The following is an 18,824-nucleotide window of genomic DNA, read 5'->3' as shown; positions in this document are numbered from 1 at the left end:
AATTTTGCGTAGTTGCCCCTCTCTCCGCTGCCTCTCAAGGGCGTTCCAGGGCGAAGGGATACACGCCCAGGAGCGACCCAGGTCACGTGGGTGACCACGCTTTCCAACCATTAAGCTTCTGGTCGCGGCGTAGTTAACATCTCGCCGCTCTCTCTCGCTTTTCCCGACCGTTAACCTTGTATTCCCACGTGATTACTTTGTGTTCTCAACCCTTGTCCCACGTGTGCCCGTGTGTTCCTTTACATTGTGTCTCACGTATTCCCGCTGTGTTCCTCACCTTTCCCTTGTGTCCGTGTGTCGTTTGTGTTCGCTTTTGCCATGGAACCTCAGCGTCGCTGTCCCGGGGCTCAAGCGGGTAAGTCTTGCGGAGCATGGCTCTCGGTGACCGGGGTTGACCCGCATTCCATGTGCTCCTCGTGTCGGGGGAAAAGGTGTTCCCCGGAGTCTAAGTGCCCGGAGTGTGAGTCTTGGCCGGAGATCCAATGGGCTCTTTTCGCCAAGAAAAAGAAGAAGGCTTCTAAGAAGTCGCCTAAGAAGTCAAGCCTTTCGTTGCCGGTGACTTCGCCCTCGGTCCTGTCGGAGAGCGGTTCTCCTTCCCCTTCCCCTTCCCTGGGTAGGGGACTAGGTAAGTCCGTTTCGGGGAAGCGGCCCATTGCCGCTCCCCATGAGTCTAATGTGGGGGATTCTGTGTTGAAGGGGTCTATGCAAACAAGTTGGGGGTCTGCTAAAGTGGATGGAGTGTGTGCTTTAGACGAAGGCCTGGTGCCCGCAGGACCCGTCATAAGTGTGGATCCGGGGTGGGGGGGGGGGGCAAATTCAGCACCCATCCCCACGCCTGTAACGTGTTTTTCAGGTGCAACATCTTCCGGGGGTGGCCAGGACATTGGTAAGCAGCCCACGGGTGTTTCGGACCCCGACTCCATCGTTTGGAAGGCCCCGAGGACGACCTTCAGGTCTCCCTTGAGAGTGAAGGAGGACAGCGAAGGATGGTTCGACGGTCGTCCCATAACCCATCCACCCCCGGCACCATCAGGCACGCTTCCGCCGGACTTCATGGAGCCGGTAACCCCGAATTCCAGACACACGACCCCCAGGAGGCTCGTGGTAGAGTCGGAAGTTTCAGTCTCCTCGTACTCCGATGAAGACTCCTCCTACGACTTCTATTCGTCGGATGGTTACAGCAATCGAGACTCTAGGAGGAGGAGATCGAGCTCACGCGACAGTCCGCCCAGGAAGAGGGCGAGGTCCTCGAGGAAGGACTACCGAAGGAGGCCATCGCCGCGGAAAAGGTATGTCACAAGGGTTCGACATCGTGGAGAATCCAGCGGGTCGGTTTCCGCTCCATTGACTGCCTCGGTGGCTACTGGAGCCGCTTCCGTTGCCCTGTACAGTGTCGCTTCGGCTCCACCCGTTCGTCGGGGGCAGCCGTTGGCACACTCGTTACTGCCCTGGCCTAGTAAGTCAGCGGAGCCACCCGTGTGCGGAGAAATCCTGCGGGATCGGCACAGTAACTCGTTACTGCCCCGGCCTAGTAAGTCGGCGGAGCCACCCGTGTGCGGAGAAATCCCGCGGGCTATGCACAGTAACGTGACTCAAGAGTCTTTGGTCACAGCGGTCCTGGCCAAGTTTCGGGTTTCGCCGCTGCCACGACCATCATGCAGTACCATCCGGGTCAGCCCGGGAGGGGGTAGACCCATGACGGCTACCTCCGTTCCGACGGCTCTACCCATGACGGGGGCGCCCACTCCATCATCCTACCAGGAGGAACGGGATGCCTCCACGCCCACGGATCCCTCCGCGTTCGATGAACCTGCCGACGCGGGGGTACGAGTAGTGGACGGTTTAATTGACTCGGGCGAGTGTTCGGTGGAGGAGGTCTCGTCCTACCGTAAGTTGCTTGCTCTCATCCGACGGCACCATAAGTTGGACGAACCTCAACCAACGGCTGCGCGATCTTGGCTCTCGGGTCTGGGCAGGATGGTGGAGGATCCTGTGCAGAAGAAGCCTTCCTTGACCCTACCTTTAGCCCCCGATGTTGCCATGGGAATGGAACACGTGGACCTGTACGTCTCAGCCCCGGAGAATTCCCTGAGATCACAGGGCTCAGGCAAACTCCTACCGGGTCTCAAGACCCAGAGAAAGTTCTACGTGCCGGACGGTCACCATTCAGGGCCCCGCACAGTAGAAGACATGGTTGTTACACTAAGTCAAGGCAACTCGGACGAACGTAGCCTTAGCGCGCCGGTGGTCTTCTCTCCAGCAGAGGCCTCCATGATGGAGGTCATCGCACAGGACGTCGTGAACGTCACTTCTTGGCTGGATTGGTGGGCCTATACGTTGGCGGACTTTCAGATCTCATACGACCTCGCAGTGCCAGACAATCAGGCTCTTCTGAAAGAATTGATCCGTTCGGGGGGTAAAGCCATGAAATTTCTGACACACCAGTCCCTTACCCAGACTGCCAACTGGGTTCTGAGGAGAAGGGACACTATCCTAAGCAGACTTTCCCGCAAGCTCCCCGAGCGAGAGGCAAAGTTCCTTAGAAACTCTCCCATCGGGGCCAAGACGATGTTCCCTCTCCAAACTGTAGCAGAGACGATGGAGAGAGTCAGCAGGTTGAAGGTGCCAGCTGAGCCCAGGCACCAGTTGCCAAGGCGGGCCTTTGCGAGGAGAACTCCGGAGGACGGTGCCTACCCGCATCCGCCCCCCAGATAGGCAAGGAGCATCCACCTCTTCATGGCACCAGCCTCCGCGGCCCTCCAGGGGGAATGGTGCTCAATCCCAAACCTCCTATAGACCTAAGTTCTCCGGGTCAAGGAGAAGCCGATCAAACCGCCTTCATAGAAGGAGATAGGGAGAGAGGCCCCCTACACCTTCCCATACCCTTGGTGGGGGGATGCCTCAAACAATTTTGGCAAGCATGGCGGGACAATGGGGCGAACCCGTGGACGGTTACTGTTCTCAGGGAGGGATACAGGATTCCCTTCTTGTCAGAGCCGCCCCCGTTGATCCCCGATCACCGAGGGGTATGGTTAGCTCCCAACGACTCGGAGAAGAAGGCAGCTTTACAGGCAGAGGTGGAAGTTATGCTGGAAAAAGGAGCCCTGCAACCCGTGCACGAGCCGCCGCCGGGATTCTACAGCAGACTCTTCCTGGTGGAGAAAGCGACAGGGGGTTGGAGACCAGTAATCGACCTCTCGGCTTTGAACAAATTCATCAAGAAGACGCCCTTCAAGATGGACACACCGAAGTCGGTTCTGGCATCCGTGAGAGAAGGGGACTTCATGATGTCCCTGGATCTCAAGGATGCTTACTTCTAGGTTCCCGTTCACCCCTCCAGCAGGAAGTTTCTCAGGGTAAAGTGGGGTTCCCAGACTCTTCAATTCAGGACCCTCTGCTTCGGTCTGTCGACAGCCCCTCAAGTCTTCACGAGAGTCTTCGCCCTGGTCTCGACCTGGGCACACAAGCAAGGCATCAGACTGATAAGGTACCTCGACGACTGGTTGTTGCTTTCAGCCTTAGAGGTAATCTTGAAAGAACAAGGGAGTCAACTGATCAATTTCTGCAAAGAACTTGGGATAACCATCAATTTCGGAAAATCCCATCTGGTTCCCACCACCAGGATGACTTACCTGGGAATGGTGTTAGATTCCCAGCTGGTGAGAGCCTTCCCGTCCCAGGAGAGACTAGACAACCTGGACCAGGTGATGCGCCTGTTCCTGGCCAGTGCCCCAAGGAAGGCCAAGGATTGGCAGAGATTAGTAGGTCACCTGGTCTCATTAGAGAAGTTGGTTCCGCAGGGCAGGCTCAAACTCAGACCAGTTCAGTGGAACCTGAAGGACCTCTGGTCAAAGGGAAGCTCCCCACAGAAGATAATCCCGGTGTCACTTCCCTCCAAAGAAGCTCTCCTCTGGTGGTCCGACAGGTGGAATACGTTGAAAGGGATTCCGTTCGGTTCCCCTCCCCCAGAGATACTGCTCTTCACAGACGCATCGAAGGAAGGGTGGGGAGCACATCTCCTCGAGGTAACAGCAGAGGGGAAATGGTCAGTGGAGGAAAAGGCCCAGCACATCAATCTTCTGGAGCTCATGGCAGTGCAGAGGGCATTGATAACCTTCGTCCGCCTCGTTCAGGGGAACTCGGTAGCCCTCATGTGCGACAACGCCACGGTAGTAGCGTACATCAAGAAACAAGAAGGGCTAAGATCAAGAGATTTGTGCGATCTCACAGCTCAGATCCTAGAGTGGGCTGAAAGGAACGACATTCTCCTATCGGCCAGATTCATTCCCGGGAAGAGGAATGTCTTGGCGGACGGGCTAAGCAGGAAAGGCAAAATAGTGGGATCAGAGTGGTCCCTTCACCCCCAAGTGGCACAGGAAGTCCTCCGTCGTTGGGGCTCCCCAGTGATAGACTTATTCGCCACAAGACTAAACGCGAAGCTCCCCGTGTTCTGCTCCCCGATACCGGATCCGAGAGCAGCCTTCGAAGACGCCTTCCAGCACCCTTGGGACAACCTCGACGTATACGCCTTTCCCCCCTTCGGGATGATCAGACAGGTGCTCAACCGGTTAAGGCAGTCAAAGTCCACAGAGATGACTTTGGTAGCGCCCTGGTGGCCGGAGAGGGAGTGGTTTGTGGATCTGCAAGACCTAGCCATTCTCCCGCCGTGGCCCTTACCAGTAAGAGGAGACCTGCTAAGTCAACCACACTTCCAAAAGGTGCACGAAAACCCTCAGGGGCTGAGGCTTCACACGTGGAGGTTATCAAGCGGTTGCTAAGGAAGGAAGGGTTCTCGGACAAAACAGCGGATAGGATGTCGGGGTACCTGCGGAGGTCCTCTTGTGTTGTATACCAAGCTAAATGGACAACCTTTGTCAAATAGTGTGCCACTCAGAACCTTCAGCCCTTGGATGTTGCGGTCCACAACATCGCAGACTTCCTGGTACACTTGAGGGATGATCTAGGGGTCTCCATCCCAGCTATCAAAGGGGTTCGAGCAGCGTTAGGACAGGTGTTCCAACTTAAGGGCATCAATCTAGGGACCTCGCGTCACATCTCGATGCTCATCAGGAGTTTTGAGCAAACTTGTGATCCCCGCACCTCAAGGGTTCCCCAGTGGGATGTAGCCAAAGTCCTCAAGGTCCTTTCGCGTCCTCCCTACAAACCTCTAAAGGATGTTTTAGACAAAGATTTCACCCTCAAAGCCATCTTTCTACTAGCCCTGGCCTCAGCGAAACGAGTGAGCGAGCTCCACGGCCTGTCTTTCGAGGTATCCCACTCGAAAGGGTGGAAGGACATGACTTTTAAGTTCTTGCCAGAGTTCGTAGCAAAGACCCAGAACCCTGCAATTGCAGACCCGAGGTTCGAAGAGTTCTCTATTCCAGCTATTCCGCGCTCAGGCAACCCTAGTGACCTCCTCTTGTGCCCCGTAAGGACCATAAGGAAGTACCTTAGTAGAACGGCCAAACTCAGACCGGTGGTGAAGAGTTTGTTTGTGTCCACAGGATTGGTCAAGAAGGTAGTTTCCAAAAACACCATATCCTTCTGGCTGAGACAGGTCATAAGGAGGGCCTATGAGAATGAGGGCTCCACGGTGCCTGGTACCCCAAGACCTCATGATATTAGAGGTCTTAGCACGTCCTTAGCGTTTGGCACCAACATGGCGGTAAACCAAATCTTACGGGCGGGCACTTGGGCTAGGCAGTCCACCTTTACAGCCCACTACCTCAAGGACTATACAAGGAAGTCCTTGGATACCTTCTCCATCGGGCCAGTCATTGCAGCCATGCAACAAGTTTAGTAGTTTGGGCCCCGAGTTAGCCGTGGGAAGTAATCGTAAGCGACACAAGTTCCTCCTTACTTCCTTGCTAACCTCTATCCTTTTCCCGAGACACCCCCCCCCTTTTTCCCCATCCCTACTTGAGAGATGGGACGTTAGAACACATCAAATATGGATTTTGAATAAAAGGTGAGTTGTACATAAGGTAGACTTTTGCGTGCTTTCCCCTACTCTCCTGCCTCTCCCTGGGAGTCCCGGAACTAGCCCCCTATCTACTGTAGTTCAAGGTCCCCAGCGAGTCTCGAACATTTCAATCTGTAAGCTACTCCCTCCTCCTAAAGTATAAGTCTCCTAAGAAAGTAGTTCGAGGTAAGTATTCTGTGTTGGAACAAATCACAAATTTTAAGTAATTTGTATTTTTCCTAACATACTTACCTCGAACTACTTTCGGGTAATGGCCCTCCCATCCTGCCCCGAGTATCTTCTGGAGTTCGAGGAGGACTTAAAACATAAGCTTAATGGTTGGAAAGCGTGGTCACCCACGTGACCTGGGTCGCTCCTGGGCGTGTATCCCTTCGCCCTGGAACGCCCTTGAGAGGCAGCGGAGAGATGGGCAACTACGCAAAATTCTTGGTCGGTGATTAAGAGATCCCCAGGCTCTCCTAAGAAAGTAGTTCGAGGTAAGTATGTTAGGAAAAATACAAATTACTTAAAATTTGTGATTTTTCCTAATCGTACAAACCTGAAGCTCTTTACACATACTGGCCCACCATCACCTAATCCCCAGGAGGTCCTGCTTGCAATTGCAAGGTGGCTTGTGTTAGCTACTGCAAGTATAAGCGTAGTTGTTGGTCTACCCTCCATAACTAATGGAGAGAAGTTGCACTTCGCTAAAAGTTTTATGGCTAGTTTCCGCTGTCGCTGAAATATATCTCCATAGTGAAGAGCTTCAAGTTTGTATGGTTAGGAAAAACACAAATTATTTCTAAATTTGTCATATTTCCATCATCATCATCATCATCTCCTACGCCTATTGACGCAAAGGGCCTCGGTTAAATTTCTCCTGTCATCTCTATCCTGAGCTTTTAATTCAATACTTCTCCATTCATCATCTCCTACTTCATGCCTCATAGTCCTCAGCCATGTAGGTCTGGGTCTTCCAACTATTCTAGTGTCTTGTGGAGCCCAGCTGAATGTTTGGTGAACTAATCTCTCTTGGGGAGTGCGAAGAGCATGCCCAAACCATCTCCATCTACCCCCCATCATGATCTCATCCACATAAGGCATTCGAGTAATCTCTCTTATAGTTTCATTTCTAATTCTGTTCTGCCATTTAACTCCCAGTATCCTTTGGAGGGCTTTGTTCTCAGATCTGCTAAATCTATTAGAGATGGTTTCATTGTCATATCATAACTCGTGTCCATAGAGTAACACTGATCTCACTAAAGTGATATATAGTCTGATTTTTATGTGTAATTTCAGATGATTTGATTTCCAAATTTTACTTAACCTAGCCATTGTCTGATTTGCTTTTTTCAGTCTTTCACTAAACTCTAATTCTAAAGACCCTGTATTGGAGATCATAGTTCCTAAATACTTAAATGATTCTACCTCATTAATCCTTTCTTCTTCCAATGATATATCATCTATTATTGCATACTCTGTTTTCATCATCTGTCTTTCTTCTATTTATCTTCAGCTCAACCTCGTGTGATATATCATGCATTCTGGTAAGCAAGCATTGCAAATCCTGTGGTGTTCTGCTAACAAGAACAGCATCATCAGCATACTCCATGTCGTCTAAATTCCTATCACCAATCCAGTCCAATCCTTCTCCACCATCTCCGACTGTTCTACACATTACAAAATCCATGAGGAGTATAAACAACATAGTATTTCCATACTTGACCAATATTCACATACAGTACTGTACAATATACAACCTTCCACCTTCCTACAATCTAGTGGGCTTTGAAGCAAACTGATATAATTGAAAGTAAATACTAGCTCATCCACATGTGGGGAAAAGAAAAACAAAAGCTACAGGCTTTTCTAAATCCAGGAAAAATAGTTTTGCACTTTTATTGTACAGGCCAGTGCTTGAAGTCTTTAGGTATAAAGCATGATATTTGTTAAGAATTAATATTATTTTATCATGAAAATTTGCTTCCTCTTTTAAGATTTATCCACCATTTATAACAATTTCCTTTAAATGACTATATACTTGGAAAAAAATGTAACATAGAATTATTGCCAGGGATACTTTATAATTTTTTTCATTTGGATTTCAGGTTTCGTATGCGCCCCGTCATGAAGACTTCAGCAAATGCGAATTTCAGATTTTAAGAAAATTTTTTAAATGGATTTTAAACTGATTAAACGTAATCTAAACTTAAATAGATTTTGACGTGTTCACTGTCAAAAATTATATTTTAAACTTTTAATTTTATTTTTAAGACTGTGTTGCCATTTAGTATGGTCAGGTACTAAAAAGGACCAGAAGTCAAAGGTCAGTTTTTTAATATAGATTTAAAAGTAAACAATTCATGAGGAAAATGGATCCGGCTCCCCACTGTTCTAAAGAAATGTGTATACCTGAAAACTCCACTATTAGAGAGGGACCCTCTGCAGTTGTTGAAAGTTGTACAAGCAAACAAGGGAATCCTGGCCACCAAATGGATATTGGTAAGTGAACTTTATAAGTATATAGTTTATTAATCCTTTTAATTGGGTAATCCAATTATAATAAACCTTGCCTGGTAGTCAGCATGCTTTAACGGTCAATGCTATCGATTTACCGACCTTTAACTAATCAAAATATTACACACATCTCTCACAAGCCACCCTCCATGTGATGTCCAGTTCATCCGATTGATGTTGGGCGAACACACTGCTGAACATTCCTTCTGAAGAGCATGTAATCCTTGTTGCACTTACTCTGTGGACCAACCTCTTTTGCTCCAACTTAATTTAAGATTAAAGTGGGTAATTAGGCAGTAATATCTGAAGCAAGTTAAAAGGTATTTCTCTATCTAGTTGTAAGATTAGGTATAATTGAGGAGGTGCCAAAGTGTTTTTTAAAAACATGTGGCAGAAAAGTTACTAGCGTCCTGATTAGTACAGTGATAACGTGTTAGCCTAGCATTTGCATGGCGGCAGATTGATCCCCCGCACGGGACCGTCAGTTTAAGCAGTTTGCTGGGGAGGAGGCCACTGCTGTGGTTGGGCAACACATTGGGGGGTTTGGACTTGCCTGGTTGACGTTCTGGTGAGCATCTATTCTGATGAAACGAACTGAAACCTGACACCTTTAACCTTTAAGTGGTAGACAAACCAAGTGAATTGGTAACTAATGGGAATGACTAAGAATCATTATTAAGATATGTAGTAGGTTGGCCAGAGCACCAGCCACTCGTTGAGGTACTTCCGCGAGAGAGTTATGGGGTCCTTTGACTGGCCAGACAATACTGCTTTGGATCCTTCTCTCTGGTTACGGTTCTTTCCCTTTGCCTACATATACACCGACTAGTCTGGCCTATTCTATTCAGATTCTTCTCTGTCCTCATACACCTGACAACACTGAGATTACCAAACAATTCTTCTTCACCCAAGGGATTAACTATTGCACTGCAATTGTTCAGTGGCTACTTTCCTCTTGGTAAGGGTAGAAGAGACTCTTTAGCTATGGTAAGCAGCTCTTCTAGGAGAAGGACACTCCAAAATTAAACCATTGTTCTCTAGTCTTGGGTAGTGCCATAGCCTCTGTACCATGGTCTTCCACTGTCTTAGGTTAGAGTTCTCTTGCTTGAGGGTACACTTGGGCACACTATTCTATCTAATTTCTCCTCCTCTTGTTTTTTTTTAAGTATTTTAGTTTATATAGGAAATATTTATTTTAATGTTGTTACTGTTTTTAAAATATTTAATTTTTCCTCGTTTTCTTTCCTTATTGGGCTATTTTCCCTGTTGGGGTCCCTGGGCTTATAGCATCTTGCTTTTCCAACTAGGGTTGTAGCTTAGCAATTAATAATAATAATAATAATAATAATAATAACAGTTGGTTAATGACATTTACCCTTAGCCTGTCACTTCATAGGTCGTTTGGTATTTAGGCCAGTAAGGGAATAAAACGTTTCCAATTATAAGATAGGGCTTTTCTTATAAATTGTATGGTTAGGCGAGATTCTTGGGAATAATTTTTTCTTTGTTCCGTAACTGACATACAAACCACACTATTTAATTGGGGTCATTACTTTCGGCGTAGCTGAAATGACGAGCCATTAAAATTTTAACGAGGGTTTACTACCCCACCCCACCCCCCCTTCACACACACACCTGTGCTTGAGCTCACTTTACTTTTGGCTCGGAGCGAGAACGGTTGTTGCCTCTCTCTCTCTCTCTCTCTCCTCGCCTATTTTGGACTGCCATTAATTTTTGTCTTTTTACTTAATTATTCTTATACTTGTAATATATATATAAACATTCTTTATGTTTATGTATATATTTGGGTATAGAAATGTAGTAAGTTTTCTCTTCAGTTTTTGTGCTGTGTGTGTGATGTACGACAATGACACCTGCTTAGCAAGGCCACCACAGTTCCTCTTCGTGGGGAACGACCTCGCCCTCTCGGGCCCATCGGTCTTCCCATCGGCATATTTACATTAACTCTGCCACCGCAGGGGAATCGTCATCGCCTGGACCCTCTTCATTCATCTATTATCTTCGCTTTTCCTCTTTTCCTACGGGAAACTTGGATTCTCAGCGTAAGGGAATGTGGCCTTTTAAGATTGACTACGGTCTCTCTCTACTCGAGGTCGTTCACCTTTTCTCCTTTCCCGTTGCAGGTTAGGTTGCTATTCCGTTTGTTTGTTTCAATTATTTTTAGTGAAATCTAATTGTATTTTGACTTTCCAGCTTTTTCCGTGGGGAACACTTCCCTTCGGGGGTTCTGTGGTTCTCACTATTATATTCTTAGATGATTAGATAATTAAAATTCTGTTATAATTCTGTTTTTATTACAGTTACTTCGCCCCCCCCCTTCTCCCGTGGATGTCATCTAGGGAAGGTGGGCGCATACTTAATTCTTATTTTATGTTTTTCCCTCGGGGTTCCTCTTCGGAGTTCCTCCCTAGGGGATTTCTGTTAGAATAATTATTTAATTTTATTTTCCCAGTTAACTATGCAGTTTTTCTTCGTTCGACTAGAGAGTGCCAACAAAGCAGAGCTGTCCTGTTCATGCCTGGGGATTCTGTTGTCACTGCCGTCCCTCAGAGGACGTCGTCATTGGCGTTATCCCTTCTCTTAGAAGTTCTCCCGTGACATGCCAGCACTTCAGATCATCTTAGAACGCTAATGGAGGTTCGCCTCCAGGGGTTGGACAACTTCCCTTCCGAGGGAGGTTTCCTCCTCAGGTGTGAGGTTTTCTCCCTTCAGAGGGAGAACTCCCCATACCCTAATAAATTCATCGCCTTCGACTACTGTTGCTGCCCTGCGGCCAGACTTTTCTCCCCCCTTGCTGAGTTTCTCTTCCTTCAGGGGTGGAGCTCAGTCTTGGCAAGTCTCTTCTACGAAGTGTTCACCTCTCTCGTACGTGAGAGAGGCCACTCATAGAGACTTCTCTTCGGAGAATCGCTACTGCTAAGGTCAGCTTGCTGATCCACCAGCCCTAAGGGGCGTCACCACGAGTGTCTTGAGGTTTTTTCTATGAAGTGTCACTTCTCTCGTTCGCGAGAGAGACCACTCATAGAGACTCCTCTTCGGGGGATCGCTACTGATAAGGTCAGCTTGCTGATCCAACGGCCCTAAGGGGCGTCACCACGAGTGTCTTCAAGTCTCTTCTACGAAGGGCACCTCTCTCGTTCACGGGAGAGGTCTCTCATAGAGACTCCGCCTCGGAGGATCAAGCAGAACTTCCAGTGACCTCTACCTTGTGCTGCAACGTGGTCCTTTGGACTTCGGTCCTGGACTCTAACACGGACCTTTTACGGTCCCATCGGTGGATGCTGGTCCTTCCAAAGGGCACATCCCAGTTCCTGATCGTCCTGCCAGCTGACCTACCGATCTACCAGCGCAACCTTGCGCTGCAACGAAGGACTTCGGTCTTGGACTCCTAAAGCAGACCTGCCTACGGTCCTCATCGGGGGATGCCCGCCCTTTTTTAAGGACATATCCCAGTTCCTGATCGTCCTGCCAGCTGACCTTTCAACCTGATAGCGCATGAAGCGCGCACTCGCCGATCTTCATACGCGCGCGAGCGCCGACGATCTTCTTACGAGCGCAAGCGCTGACGATCTTCTTACGCGTGCAAGCGCTGACGATCTTCTTACGCGTACAAGCGCCAACAATCTTTTTACGCGCGTAAGCGCCAACGATCGTCCGCGCGCGGGTACCAATGGTTTCCCGCGTGCGCTCGCTGATCTTCTTAAGCGCGCAAGCACCGACGATCTTCTTATGCTCGCAAGCGCCGACGATCTTACGTGCGCAAGTGCCAACGATCATTTCCGCGCGCGGGTACCGATGGTCTCGTGCGCGCGCCAATAGTCTTTGCGTGCGAGCGCGCGCCAACAAACTCGTACGCGCGTGCCAACATTCTGGTACGCGAGTACACGCCGACGATCTTTTATTTTCGCCCGCACGGGCTCTTCACTCTGATCCTGCACGTCAGTCTGATTCCTGCGCACTCTATGAAATCTCGCTCGCTCCAGCAGTCTCCCACGCGCGAGCCCCGGGTATTCCCCAGCGCAATCGCCAATACCCTCCCACGAGCGAGGCTGCAGGACAACGCGCAGTAAGGACGCCATGACCACATTCCCCCCCCCCCCCCCCCCCCCAAGCGCGGAACAGTGCGCTTGCCGGTAAGGGGGAAGGTTCCAGAAAGGTCCAGGGACATTTCTTCCTTATCTTCTTCCTTCTTACAGGCGACTCCCCCTCCAGAGGGAGTGTCTGACAGTGAAGCCGGAAGCCCTGGTTTGGGGCTCTAATCAGAGTGGTAGCACAGGCTTTCAAGCCTGTTCTCTCTGAATTGGGCCACAAATCCTTGGCTGCATCTACTCCCCTGAAGAGGAAAAGAGGAGTTTCGGACGCTGTAACTTCTCCGAGGACGAAGCTGTCTCCTTGTAAGTCTTTCAGGCAGGCTCCCTCCCCCCTCAGACTTTTCTCCCTTCCATTCGGACGAAGATTTCCCGTCCTCAGGAGAGTCACGTGAGGTGAGACGTTCCCCCATCACACCACTGAGGGAAACCCCACCTCACGCGGTAAAGTCTTCTCGAATAAGAGTGGAGAAGAACCTGCCTCCGTCATTGTTGGAGTCCTGCATCCCTCCGAGGAGGGAGTCAAAGGACTCCAAGACAAAACCGGGAGGCCCCTAGCACCGAAATCTACAGGCTCAGACATTCTTCCGTTATGGGAACGAACCTGTTTGAGCCTAAGGACGTGGAACAGGCTGCTGAGAGGTGGAGGAAGTCACCAAGACTCCCTCCTACATAGGGCTTTGACATTCAAGCCCTATAAACCTCCAGCACCCCAGCAGCCACGTCCCACCAAGACAACGGCAGTGAAGACAGTGGTGTCTAAGCCCTTTCCGGTCAAGGACAAGAAAGGCAAGAAGTCCTCCAGGGGAGGGAAGAACGCTAGGATTGGTAGTCCCCCTGCATGTCTGCCAGTGGGGGGATGCCTACAAGGTTGCGCAGACAGGTGGCAACAACTCGGCGTCGATTCCTGGACGATTTCCGTAATCAGTCAGGGATATCGCATCCCGTTCACAACATCTCTGCCCCCCCTGAGGGCGAATCCAGTGTCAGTTAGCTCCCTTGCCATGGTATCAGCAAGGGGGCGGACCTTTAGGGCAGAGGTCCAGGTTAAAGCAAACTCCGTTCAGCATGGAGACCGCAAACACGGTCAGTTTTGCATTGAAGCCGCAAGACTTCATGTGTATACTGGATCTGAAGGACATGTACTACCAGATCCCAGTCCATCCGTCTTCAAGGAAGTACTTAGGATTCAGCCTAGACCACAAGGGGTACCAGTTCAAGGTGCTGTGTTTCGGTCTCTCCACAGCACCACAGGGTTTCACCAGAAGTGTTCACCCTAATATCATCGTGGGCACACAGGATCGGCATCCGTCTCCTCCGTTAACTGGATGAATGGCTAATCCTAGCAGACTAGGAGTCATCCCTTCTTCGACCTTGAGATAAACTTCTAGGACTTTGCCAGGATCTGGGGATCATGGTAAATCTCGAGAAGTCCTCTCTGCTTCCCACTCAAAGATTGGTTTACCTAGGCATGATTATAGACACCAATCTCCACAAAGCTTTCCCATCAGACGACAGGATAGCAAGGCTGAGAGGGGTCGCAAGCCCTTTCCTTAGTCGCAAAGAGCTTCCAACCCAATTGTGGTTACGTCTCCTTGGTCACCTTTCATCCTTGGCTCGTCTAGTTCCCAACGATCGCCTCAGGATGAGATCTCTCCTGTGGCGGCTCAAGTCCCGGTGGAATCAAGGTTGCGATTCCCCGGACGTCATGATCCCTATGGATCCTGCGGAACGGACGGACCGCCAGTGGTGGGTGACAGACGAAAACCTACGAAAAGGAGTGGATCTTCTCGTCCTTCCCCCGGATTTAATGCTGTTTTCGGACGCCTCAAAGAAAGGGGGGGTCCCACGTTCTGTACCACAGGACCTCAGGCCTGTGGTCAGAATCAGAAAAGTGCCTCCATATAAATCGTCTAGAGATGAAGGCCGGTTTGTTGGCCCTTCAGCAGTTCCAACAATACCTGGCAGGTCACTCTGTGGTGGTAATAAGCGACAACACAACAGTAGTGGCTTACATCAACAAGCAAGGAGGTACCTTTTCGAAGCAGCTATCCCATCTTGCAGTAGAGATACTGAGATGGACCGAAGTCCGCTCGATTCTACTATCGGCGCGTTTCATTCCAGACAAGAGGAATGTGCTCGCCGACAATCTGAGCAGAGCGTCTCAGATAGTGAGTATCAAGTGGTCTTTGTGTCATCTAGTAGCCAACAAAGTCCTGACTTTATGGGGTTCCCCGACTGTGGATCTGTTCGCGACAGCGCTGATCTTCAAGATTCCACTGTACTTTCCCCCATTCCCGGATCCCAAGGCACTCTGGCAAGATGCCTCCCAACAACGGGGGGACAACATCAACGTGTACGCCTTTCCCCCGTTCTGTCTGATGAGAAGGGCGCTCAACAAGACCAGAATATCGGTCAATTTTTCAATGACCCTCATAGCTCCACTATGGCATCACGCGGAATGGTTTCCGGACCTTCTGCAATTCCTAACGGAACTTCCGAGAGAATTCCTTCCACGACACGATCTACTCAGACAACCACATGCCAGCATCTTCCACAAAGCCGTAGCTTCGCTACGACTTCACGCCTGGTGACTATCCAGCATCTCCTCGCTGAGAGAGGATTTTTTCGCAACAAGTTGCGAGTAGGATGTCTGGATATCTGCAAAAATCATCCGCATCTGTTTACCAGGCAAAGTGGAAAGTCTTCTGTGGTTGGTGTCGTGGAAGGGGTATCTCTCCACTCGTTGCCACTATTCCGGCAATAGCGGAGTTCCTCGTGTATTTGTAGGAAGAAAATGCACCTTTCAGTCCCGGGGGTGAAAGGCTATCGCTCAGCCTTCAGGCTCAAAGAAATTATCTTTTCTTCCTCGCTGGAACTTTCCGTACTCATACGAGGTTATGAACTTACCTGCCATCAGTCAGATGCGAGACCTCCTCCAATGAACATGGTTCGAGTTCTCAGGTCTCTTAAGAGACCTCACTATGAACCAGTACGCCAGGCTTCAGTTCTCCACCTAACTTGGAAGACGGTGTTCTTACTAGCTTTGGCTTCGGCCAAGCGATTCAATGAACTTCATGGTCTCTCATATGGCATCATCCATGCAAGGGTAAGGGGGGGCGGTAACGTTCAAATTCATCCCTGAGTTCGATGCTAAGACTCAAAATCAGGGGGTGCCAGACGCTCGGTTCGACGCCTTCCGGATTCGAGTCTCCGTTCTGTAACAGATGTCCCAGACCTTTTCCTACTGCGCCCAGTAAGGAGTCTGAGGCTATATCTCAGAAGAACGGCTGCAGTCCGTCCCCAGGTGCAAGCATTGTTATCACTGGGAGGATTAAGAAAAGGGTCACCAAGAACACCATCTCGGCATGGATTCGTAGGGTGATCCATCTGTCCCGGAATCCAGACCCTCCTCCGTCACGTCGCCCTAGAAAACATGATGTCAGGGGCGTAGCTACGTCCCTGGCCTTCAAAAGAAATTTCTCAGTGATGCAGGTCCTTCAAGCTGGGGTGTGGAAACGTCAGACGACCTTCACAGCCCACTACCTGCACGACGTAACCCACAAGAGGCTCGATACTTTTTCTATCGGCCCTGTGTGGCTGCACAACAGCTGGTTTAAAACCTCAGGCTCCTTAGTGGACAAGTAGCAGAAGGTTGAGGGCATTGTTACCCGGTCTTAGTCTGCATGAATGAAAAGATTTGTCTGGCCCTTACTCTTTTCTTCATCCTCCCCTCTCTTGGGGAAAGCAGCATCCTGGGTTCTCTGCACAGCTGACCTCAAACCACTGCAGGTAAACCATGTTTCCTTGTGTTCCGAGTATTAAGAAAATACTGTCACGTCCCCATACCCTGACGAGGTGGTATTGGGAGAGTCCTAGCCTAAAGTTTCCTTCTAAGGGACTACAGGGCAACTTCCTAAGACGAGTCACACTTTATTTTACCTTCACACACAGCTTGCGTAGGCCGTAGTCCTTGCGTAGCAAGATTCTAGCAAGGTGCAGGGACTCCTTATTGCTGAGTGCGAATACACTCAAATATTGAGTCCCCGGGCAAAGCCAAAAGCCAGTACTAGCAGGGACTTTCCACCCTTCCTAATGGGTGAGTCACCCCTATTAAATAGCGTGGTTTGTATGTCAGTTACGGAACAAATGACAAATTCGTAGGTAAATTGTATTTTTCCTAACTATACAAACCTTAGGTATTTAATCAAACTTGCCCGCCAGCCCTACCTCCAAACAAAGTGAGCTCAAGCACAGGTGTGTGTGAGGGTGGGGGGGGGGTTAGCACGCTACCCCCCTACCCCTTGCTAACTAGCGGTGGGGTAGTAAACCCTCGTTAAAATTTGAATGGCCCGTCATTTCAGCTGCACCGAAAGTAATAACCCCTATGGCATGTCGTACAGATTTTTCTCTTACTAGATGTACAAGTGTGTGCTAAATATTTTTTTTAAATAAACTGATGTTATCTTGAACATTAATTTGGAATGATTCATAATGATACCAACTTCTCCACGATAAGTTAGGAATGTCTTTTTCTAATGTAAATGTAGAGCCTGTAGACTTATGTTAAGCTTGGTATCCTAGCTGGTTAGTTACCAGACATTTCTTTCTTAATGTATAGTGATAATTTTCAACTACAGTCTTTTCTGACACTATATTCAAACCATTACGCTCTTTACAGTGGGGATATATTTCGGCGATAGCTGAAACTAGTTGTTAAGCTATTTACGGGGTGTAATTAACCTCCGCTAGTTAGCATAAGGGGAGGGAGATTACACCAGCCATCCTGTTCACACCTGCCCTGGGAACAAACTGTCACTTTTTCGGCTTTATAAAGTACAGACGTTCTTATTCTCCTGTTATAAACCACAGTACCAGTACAATTAAAGAATTGGCCTAAAAGCTAAAATCTTTCCTTTCATTTTATTTTTCAGGTTTTTCTGCCCATTGGAATTACAATCATAAGGGTTTTTCCTGGTATTGAAGGGCACCATTGTGGCACTTTCATGTCGGCTGTGGAGACTGATCCTCACGGTCTCTGGCCTGCATGTAGAGGTCACTCTTGCAGCGCCCGCCGTCGATAGGGAGTTGCTTTCTACTGATGCAAGCTTGCGGTTGGGCATGCAGTGTGAGCATACAGCCTCCCCAGGGATTGATTTCCATCTGCCCCCTTGAGTCTCCGTAAGTTATGGACCAAAAGAGTCTCATATGTGACCGGCCGTTTCAACCTCAACATTTGCGCCCCCACAATCGTTCTGCTTCGGCAGACGGGTGTTAGAAGGTGAAAGTACTCCTCGGAGTTACTTGTCGTGGGATCCCTCCTGGGTGAACCCTGGGACTAGTTTCATCTACATCCCACGGACAGTTCAGGATATGTATCTTCTATCTGGGTTCGCTCAGCTAGGGGGAAGCAGATTGAGCTGTCCGGAGGTCCACATGCAAGTGTTAGGCAACTTCCCCTTCCAAGAGGGAGTGACCGTCCACCAGCCAATGCTCGCCAATCTTCTTGCTTGCGAGGAGAGCTGCTGGCAGCGGCAATAGGTATTGATCACCCTTCCCATCTGCAGGAAAGGGGGCCTTCGCCCGAAGGGTATTGGAATCGTCTATGCCCCACTCTAGGTCATCTGAGTGCAGCTTTTTGGAACTGAACAACGATGGAGTTGGGCGATTGATTGTAATCCTTCCTCCTTGCCTTGGTAACATAGCACTCATTGCTATGCAAGGCCAGGTTCTCAGGAACTTGCATCTTTGACCTCTACCTCTTTACAAGGTAGAACCTGCTTCTCTGCTTGTGCGCAAGCATTCACCAACTGCCCGTAAATGCTTCTTGCCTTTCCCCGCGAGAGGATAGGGCGAGCAGGAGAGTTTCTCTCCATGACGCGCTAGTAGGCAAGTGCGCTAACTTTAGTTTAATGGACGAATCTTGCATGCCGTTACACACCCAACCACTTAGCGAGTTGGGTGTGCGAGTTCTTTTGTCTGTTGGGGGTGCACACGCTACCTTTGCAACACATGCTGCTCAGCATTGCAAGTCTCATCACCTTAACTCGCGAGTGTTAGATGGGTTGACTATGCACAGTCATCCTGCTACATGCAAATGACTAAGCAATTTCAGGTAGACAACACCTTACCTGTGTGCGCATATAAGGTTGCACGTGCCAGCATGTCCTATCAACTTTTGCCTTGGTAGCGGTCACTTCACCATCGGTGCTCCTATCGGGGTGAACAGTAGGTTC

At 49.4% G+C, this 18,824-nt stretch overlaps 1 protein-coding gene across 1 annotated transcript in view; it reads left to right on the top strand.

Annotated features, from left to right (window-relative positions):
• Positions 1 to 18,824, top strand: part of LOC137655705 (uncharacterized) — a 37,748-nt gene that overhangs the window by 9,011 nt on the left and 9,913 nt on the right. The window contains exon 2 of the mRNA XM_068389703.1: positions 8,071 to 8,464. Within this exon, the coding sequence (XP_068245804.1) occupies positions 8,326 to 8,464 (139 nt within the window). The 5' untranslated portion in view covers positions 8,071 to 8,325. The remainder of the gene's footprint in view (positions 1 to 8,070; positions 8,465 to 18,824) is intronic.

This window comes from Palaemon carinicauda, chromosome 16 (genome assembly GCF_036898095.1).
Source record: "Palaemon carinicauda isolate YSFRI2023 chromosome 16, ASM3689809v2, whole genome shotgun sequence".
NCBI lineage: Eukaryota > Metazoa > Arthropoda > Malacostraca > Decapoda > Palaemonidae > Palaemon > Palaemon carinicauda.
This window is presented reverse-complemented; position numbering and strand designations above follow the sequence as displayed.